Source organism: Diachasma alloeum, unplaced genomic scaffold (assembly GCF_001412515.2).
Source record: "Diachasma alloeum isolate Michigan unplaced genomic scaffold, Dall2.0 Dall_scaffold_00198, whole genome shotgun sequence".
Taxonomy (NCBI): domain Eukaryota; kingdom Metazoa; phylum Arthropoda; class Insecta; order Hymenoptera; family Braconidae; genus Diachasma; species Diachasma alloeum.
In genome coordinates, this window is record NW_021680363.1 from 1075027 (window position 1) to 1084176 (window position 9150).

Sequence of the window (9150 nt, forward strand, 5' to 3'; positions counted from 1 at the left end):
GGAGAAGACACCTCTGAAACTGGAAGAAAAGAACAAAAAGTCTCGTAAAATTCGAAGTGATGAAAAATTAGGTGGAATGTACTGCCTCACTGGTGTTTATTCAGGATTTCAAAGGTGTAAAAAGATATAAAAAGAGAGTGGATAAAAAAAAAATTTCAACAGTTTATATTCTCCCCTGGGGATATGACGGTCTCCACGATAAGCCGATAAATGGAAATATTTTTTCGATGAATTACGAGTGAAGAGAACAACAGAATTTATTACCTACACTCGCTGCTCCACATTTTATAGGTATTTTTTGTCTTTCTTTGAATGTAGATGAAATAGCTACAGATTATGTTCCTGAAAGATAAAAAATAATGAACTAAAAATTTTCTGAGTTGAAATTCAGTGGGGAAATGATAAAATATGGAGAGTGGGTTATTCATATCTTGACGAATCTTCAATTTTTTCGCTAAAATACGGTCATGTATGTTTGAAATAAAATTTTCTTTTCAAATTAAAATTTCTTCATTAAATAGGGATATTTCCCATAACTTTTCTTTACGAAGAAGTTATTGATATTGATTATTTACATTTGAAGAAGCTTAATACGTGCGGAATTTCACAAGTTTATCATTTTTTCCCAATTTGTGCTACTTCCGCTTCAATGTCAAGAATAAGTTGCGATTAATCAAGGTGTGATACAATTGAAAGACATTTGAGCGTTTTCAAAGGATCATTTTTCAATGATAAAAGAAAAACAATTTGCAGTATTTTACTTGGAATTTCGGCACAATTTGATATAAATAATCGGATAACAGGAGAAATGAATGTCAAGAAATATTCCTCTTGAGAATAATTTCCTCAATTCAAGAAAATCCTTCTCTCCATGAAAAATTTCGAGTCAATGGTCCTGGTAAATGACGTGCCGGAGATCGATCGGTTAAGTTCAAGGAGAATTGATGATGAAAGCGTGTCCAGGCTGACGGTTCATGGAACAACGTGCCATGAATGAACGACCTGACGCGTCCAGAACGACAGTGGGGTATAGAAGGGATAGTCGAGGACTCTATTGCCACGAAGGGGTACGTATATAGTTAAACGACAGGATACGACCCTCTGAGTGGATAGGTGCATGCCAGTCAGGAGTGAGGAGTGAGGTAAAAGGTGGTGGCTCGTTTTCACAATCCTCTATTATCGATTACTAGCGTCGCCGCAGCCGCGACGTTGATGTCCTTTCCGTATTCTTTTTTCTTTCTGCTTTTTTTTCAAAAATTAATTATTCATCATCGCTCTTATTGCCCTGTATGCTGAGATTAAGGAAAACAGCATGTCTCGGTTCATCGCCTATCTAATTTCAATATTTCAATAAGCGTTTCACTTATTCTCAATTGCTACGCTCCCCAAATGGGATTTTAATTATAATCGAAATTCTATCCAGAGTGCAAAACAATAATTATGACATTTCTTACAGCCCAGAATTGTCCAGTCTTCGCCTCTTCCTTCACCAACCTTTACTCCCCTACAAAACTTTCAATTATTTTTCTGGGGAAATTATAAGATTTCTATCTTCTCCTCATTCCCGATCTTTTTCACAATTTTATTCGACGATTCCATGAACTTCAGACTTTGATGAATCATCAGAAATTTTTTCCTGTGGTTAGAGAAAAAATCATAAGGACTTATCTTTCTCAAAATGTCTTGAATATACAGAAAAAAAAATTCTCCTTTGAAAATTTATATTTTTGGTGTTTTGTTTAAAAAAATTTTTTTAGAAAATAATTTGGTATCTCTTCTTTATATTAAAGGACTGGAATGTAGATGTCTACGTGAAAGTGAGAGCATTAACGTTCACAGTCCGCAGAGGCGTCCGCAGAGGCAATACCCTCGAAGGAGTCGTGGGGCCTACAGGAACTATCCACTAATGCGAGATACCACATCGATGCAGCAACTATTCATCCCACCTTGGACTTTTACGCATTGTATCATGAAGACGTTGCAACACCATGACTACATGAATTCAGGCGATACCAGCCCTCTTATCCCTTCAGCTATAATTCATGGGTCTCAAGGGAGTCACTGAAGACTCGAAGGTCTATACCTCCCACGAGGTGAAACGAGTATTATCTTATGTTGGGGAAGTTTATGTTCTATTCTGCAAAAACGGAATTTCATTATTCCATTTTTTTGCATAAGAAAACGAGGAGAGCCTCGTAGACAACCTATAGCAAAATCTCTCGCCATGTGATTCTACATGTCAACTAAAAATGTAAAATGACTGTCCTTTTTGAGATCGCGTCATATTTCCAAAAAATGACGGTTGTGTGACCGTCAGTGACGTCACAACTTTTTTCTGATTTGTGACGGTCGTAAATAAAAAAATTGTGTCACCTGTAGAGATTGTTACATAATGATTTCTTGCAGTACATATTTAAATATTTTTAATTAAATAAATACTGGAAAATTACGACTATTAATTTCTCCTGTTTCAGACTGTTTAATCTCCTACCTTTGTTTAACCTGCGCAAAAAAAAATTAATATTTATTCACGTTTTCAATAAAAAATTTTCATAAAAACAGAATTTTTTTTCGAAGTTTTTGAAAAAAAATTTAAGAGTCCGCAAATGAATCGCCCTCGAAACTGAATTAGTTTTTCTCCCCGAATAACACGAAACTATTTTCCCCTTGAATTTAAATTTTTAATTTTCTCTCGACGAAAAATATAAATTATTCAACTTATTCAATTTTTCCTCGTCGTAAAGCAAATTCTGGGGTCGAAATATTTTAAGAATTTGGTAGGCAATGATTTGGATTTTCTTTTTCTGTTGAAATTACTTGTTATCAAATATTGACATAATAAAAAAAGAAAAAAAAATTTCTCAGCCAATCCCGAGAAATAAGAGTAGGCGGCATTACCCGCTGGGCGGTACAGGCACCAGCTCCCCTCCGGACACCTGACCCTCCTACCCTGGTAGGAGATGAGGAATGGGCCAAGATTGGTCGAAGGTGGCCCAATGTTGGCCACCATCGGGCCATCCTCGGCCTACCCTAGGCCTTTTCTCATTTCTTACCAGGGTAGTGATAACGCAACGCCCTCGGAAACGACTCCAGACATCCAGCTTTTTGTTCACGTATCTGTCCACCATACCTAAAATTTTCTGACCTTGGAGTAGATTTCTCACTAAAAGGATTCCCACCGGAATACTATAACCCCTCCTCTGCTACTTCAGCGGAGCCAGCCTACCCAGTCACGTCTTCTTCGTACTTTCGAAGCGGCACGTGCTGGGTACAAGCTCGTAGAAACGCACCATCCGAAGTATATACGACCGAAGGTAACAGGAAACGAGAAGTAGAAAACGACCGCTCGTTGGGGCGCGTTGTGTGCTTCAAGGGATACGACACTGTTGACGGCAGGGAGAAAGAGTGTGAGAGTTCACTGGCCCGCTTGGGAAATTCGATAGAATAGCACCATGGCCATGTATATTTGAGGCCCAACACTCACTTCCTCGGTTCCAAGGGGCAGCGGGAAACAAATGAGAGGGACCTTTTTGGTCTACGCGATAGTCTAGAGTCTTCAAACCGAATACAAAACTTACATGAATAGCGCCAGCGGCTTTTCGGATAATTATCTGTTCTGAAGACTTCATAAATAGGAGAACTGACAAAATCTGGGTATCATAATATGAGGAAGAAATCAATAGAGATATGTTAATTCGAGACAAGTTTAATCATTCAATGAAGCAATCTGCACGGGAAAAATACAGAGATCTTAATTCCAATCTTTCGTTCAAGTGACAGCTGAGAGAGCATTCACTCGATATTTCAGTAGTAAAAACCAAATCATGTCAGGCTGAATAAAATTCTTCACTTTCTGTATACGTGCAATAGCACCCGAAATACAGTAAAAAATAATAACATTCTTCTGATAATTAAAAATTCAATAGTAATAGTATATTTCGATACTGGTGCGACGGATTTTTCACGAGTTGGAGGCACGAGGCGAAGCCGAGGCTGTGCCTATCACACGAGCTGAAACATCAGTGTCGCATATGTGTCGACACGAGGTGTACGTAGCAGCAGCGATGGAAAATTTATTTTGTAAGAAACTTTTCACATTGAGAAAAAATTTCCACTTATTTGTTTCATCATTTTTCTACTGACTGTCTCTCACCACAATAATTTTCAGAACTAATTCAACGAAAATAGAGAAATAAAAAGAACTAATCGCATAAAGCGATAATATCAAATCTCTTCTCATCTTCCATCAAAATAAATATAAAGTTGAATAAATATTTAACTGTAACAGTTGAATACATTTATTAAACGGCTTCAGTCGCAATAATTCGCTGAAATCATTTAGAATCAACTCGGCAATCTTCTCTGTTAAGAAAATTCTTCATTGTCATTACTTTACTGTGATTTCATGTTCTAACTGATTTGTAAAAAAATTTCTCAACATTTCAGTAGTAGAAACTCATTCATGTCAGCCTTGATCGATTCCCTGCTCTTTTCTGATATTTGGAAATTTAATAGCGAAGAAAAAAATTTTAGTTTGGAAGAAATATCCTCATTTTGAGAAAAACTTTCCTCTTTTCCGTTTCATCATGTTTCTACTGAACGGTCTTTCACCACAATAATTTTAAAAACCAATTCAACAAAAAGTGAAAAATAAAAAAAAATAATCCCACGAAACGATAATATCAAATCTCTTTTCATCTTCCATCAAAATCAATATAACTGTTGATTATATTTATTAAATAGCTTCAGTCGTAAAAATTCCCTGAAATCACTCAGAATGAATTCGGTAGTCTTCTTCTCTGCTAAAAAAGTCTTCATTCTCATCACTTTACTGTGATTTCAAGCTCTAACTGGCTTGTAAAAAATTTCCTCAATACTTCAGTAGTAGAAACTCATTCATGTCAGACTTGATCGATTCCCTACTCTCTTCTGATATTTTGAAATTCAATAGTGAAGAAAACATTTCATTTTGTAGCTCATATTGAGAAAAGCTTTCCTATTTTCCGTTTCATCATTTCTCTACCGAATGTCTCTCGCCACAATAATTTTCAGAACTAATTCAACAAGAATTGAAAAATTGAAAAAAACTAATCCCACGGAACGATAGTATCTAAACCTCTTCTCATCTTCCACCAATAAACATAAAGTTGAAGAAATATTTAAATATAACAGTTGAATATATTTATCAAAGAACTTCAATCGCAAGAATTCGCTGAAATTTGTTGAAACCAACTCAACTCTCTTCTCCTCTAAAAAATTCCTCATTCTCATTACTCCACTGTGATTTCTAGCTCTAACTCATCTGTAGAATGACAAAAAGAAGATAATTCTCTCGGGTAAAATGAATAGCCTAGTAGGTGGTGTAAACCAAGCAGGGAGCAAGCACATAACCGTATCACTGCGTTTATCTGTTTAATTAGCCTCATTCAACGATTCCTTCCCCCTCTGGATTCGCCGAGACTGCATTAAGGTTTGACAAATGACGAGAGAGAGAGAGAGAGAGCCAGAGGGAAGTTTATGCCTGTGTACAACAGTGTAAAGATACACTTTGTCTGCAGTATCCCCTCTTTCTTCGTGGAATGAAGTTGGGAATCTCAGTCGGGTGGAGTTGAGGTACGATCATACAAGATAACAGTTTTAATTAAGCAATGTCGCAACAACAAATGAGACCATTCGGGATATTAATGAGTTTTTGGATTCGTCAATTTTTCATATTTATTCATCTTCATTTTGAGGATGACAACTTGAAAAAACTGCCGTTAGAACATTTTTTACATTTTTTTCAATGTATGGAGTACATGAAAAAAGTTTTCCACTGTTCAAAATTAGTGGGGTCAGACCCTAATGTGATTTTCCTTGCTTTATTTCTTCAAATGATAAAATGTCGAAGCAATTATTCAAAAATAATATTTTTTCATTCAATTTTATAGAATGAAAGCGTTTTCAGCTAAATTATAATGTAAAATACTAGTCCTAAAAAATATTATTGAGTCCAGAAATAATCTTTTTTGAATTTTTTGTGCCAAAAATTGGAGTTACGCTTTCAGAAATCATAAAAAAACTCAAATTTAAATTACGCATTGTCGTAACAACAAATGAGGCGACATTAAAAAATGTTTTCTGCATGCCCCTTCATCCCACAACAAATGAAACCCCTAAATCGTAATAAAAGCCAACATCACCCAGAACTATCCCCCCATCACATCGAGAAGAGCTTTCACGACCCTTTGATACATAAAAACCTTGAGATTGCTCTCGTCAACATCAACCCCAACGTCCACGATAATCGGATCCGTCGAAAGGTAGAGAGCCATCATAAATTTTCCGTCATGCGTCTGCTGGAGAGTCTCGTAATGCACAATCTCCAGTCGCATCAGGATTTTCCTCAACTCTTCAGAGATACTGCGAGCAAATTCTTCAGTTTTCTGAGCATGGGGCTGGTTGAGATCTTTCGCCAGGTTGTGAAGCCGCCTCACGATGGACCACCGCTGACACATGAGATCACGTTTGAAATAGTTTGAGGATTGACGAGGGCTTGAGGAGGCCTTGCTGATATTAAGAGTCATGTCACTGAGTCGACTGTTGAGAATTGATGGTGAAATCTGGGTCTGGATTCCTTTCAAAGGTGTCGCACTATCACTACGAACTTCATTTTCCATCATCTCTTTCGAAGTTTCGGAAGAGTTTTTGACTTCAATAGTTTCATTCAATCTTTTGTAGAGGTTCGGTGGCTTCGAAGGCGTTGCATTTTCCCCATCAAGTTCATTTTTGACAGTCAGTTTTAAAGTCGGTGAGTCTTCAACAACTGCAAGAGGTACGTCACTAAAATTATCATTCTCTTTGTAAACTTTATTTTTGATCGGTTGTCCTAAACTTGATGGGTATCTGATGACTCCACGAGTCATGCCACCAAATCGTTTCATAAGATTGTATTGTGGGGTCTGAGTTTGCTTCAAGGGTGTCAGATTCCCCCCATAAACTTCGTCTTTGATAGATTCTTGTGGAGTTGTCGAAGAGTCTTTCATAGCTGCATCGAATTTGCTGTTGAGATTTGATGCTGATATCTGGTGCTGCTTCGAATGAGTAACATTCCCCCCCTGGACTTCATTTAGAGTTGCTGAAGAGCCTTTGATGTCTTCAAGAGTTATCTCGCCAAATTGTTTGCTGATATTGGATGACGACTGGGTCTGCTCGACACGTGCCCCACGAATATCCTTTTTCTCTGAAGAATCATCAGTGCAAGGATCGAGAGAACCAGTCTGGCTGATATTCCCATTGCTCTCGTTGGACTGAATTCCACTCCTGTCGATTTTCATCGGATTTCTTCTCCCCAACTCCTCGATCAGTTCCCTCACGCTCTCCCTGGTCTCTGACAGGAGAATTATCATGTTCCTAGCTGCAAGGTGTTTCGATTGCTTCTTCGTTCTTCCTTCCCCCTCCCTCGTGAATGGACCTACTGTGCAACGAGTAGTGAAGAATCTGATGTGAGTATTATCTGAGTATCCTTGGTCTTCGTACTTTGGGTGGGGGAGGGCTTCTCGTCTGCATATGTCCTGGAAAAGTGAATGTGAAGGTTCCCGGTCAAAATAACAGAGCTGCGGGACACCCTCAGAAAAGTGCTCGGAAATCGACCGACCAAACGACCAATCGCGTACCACACTGTTAAAAATTTTTGCCTGAAATTTCCGGTACGCTTTTTCGAAATTTGCGCCGAATTCAGTAGCGAAGGGGTAAAACGGTACAAGTCAATTTTGACTATTGACCAGTTTTCAATGAATATCTCGGAATCGAAGGGAGATAACAAAATTTTTGTTATAACCCGTTTTGTAGAGCCAATTGAGAGCTACAACAAATGTGTGTTTGGTGAGGAACTAATTTTAGGGTGGATGTGGGAGAAAATGTGCAGGGAGATGCTGGAAAATTAAATTGTCACTGATTATCAAAAAATATAACTCAATTCATTGTGGGCTCGAAATACTTCGTTAATTAAATAGGTACATTTCTTTGGTAGTATCGGCACTGTTGATAGTCTTTTCAAATAATTTGTTGAGTCACTGAATTTAACACTGAATTTAATCAAAACTGAGGTGATGTACTGGACGTAATTGATGGAAAATTTAACGAGTAAGAACGCTCGACTCTCAACTTCATTACGGCTTCGATGCTGTAATACAACCCATGCGATCTTCTCAGTAGATTTCAACTACTTTTCGGGGGTTTCGCAATCCACTGACCGCTCAACCGAAGGTTCCCGATGATGCTCGAGGATTGTCGGTAGGACCGACCATTTAAATGATAGATATATCTACGTTTCAAACAATGTGATTACGAAAATTTCGCTATCTCCCTTAGATTCCGAAATATTCCTCCAAAACTCAACTGGGAGATAAGTCGACTTGAACCGTTTTACCACTTCGCTACTGAATTGAATTGCCACTGAAATTTCAAGGAATTTCGTCATTACAAATTCAGCATTTCGTGGAAAATTCAAAGAGAACTTTAATTTTTAACTTCCCGACCCGAAGGGAGGAAGTCATTGTAATGACCCCGAAAATCGAATGTGGAAATTTAAGCATTTCTCCACGTTTCATGACCTTTGGAACCACTTCTGACCCTTTTCAGGTACCTGTCTGTATGTGTGGATGTATGTATGTGTGTTCGTACGTCTGTGACAAAAATTTTGTGCCACGATTCCTCCTGAACAAACGATGCGATTTGACTTTTTTTTTTTAATCGCTGTATTTTCATGTGAGTTGAACCTGATTAGATTATGGAGACGATGGAGACGACGTTTCTCCAGTTTTTTCCAAAAAACATTTGGAAAAAAGTCGAAAATTAGCGTTTTTTTGTAAACGAAACCATTTCTCCGTGCATAACGATGCGATTTCAAGTTTTTTTTGTTAGAAACGATGAATCTTGATATAACGCACAAATCATGGAATACTGGAAGACATTTAATCAGCAGTTCACTAGCTTTTTTCGAAATCGATATACATTCAAGAAACAATTTTACTTTTCTGATAAATTACATCTTTTCTCGATGCGGAATACGGCGATGTGTGTGCATGGGAGTGTGTGTGAGTGCGAGCACGCGCACGGATTTTCTTGTCTTCTATGGGTATTTCCTCGGAGAAATGTGAGAAAAAGATT

General features: G+C 37.8%; 1 protein-coding gene across 1 annotated transcript; it reads right to left on the reverse strand.

Moving 5' to 3' along the window:
* Positions 1 to 5681: 5681 nt before the first annotated feature.
* On the reverse strand, positions 5682 to 7556 carry LOC107048940 (the record flags this gene model as incomplete). The annotated part of the gene is given in 1 exon segment (XM_015272394.1): positions 5682 to 7556. A coding segment is annotated over 1 exon segment (1368 nt), but the record flags the coding sequence as incomplete, so codon positions are not given.
* Between the last annotated feature and the right edge of the window lie 1594 nt (positions 7557 to 9150).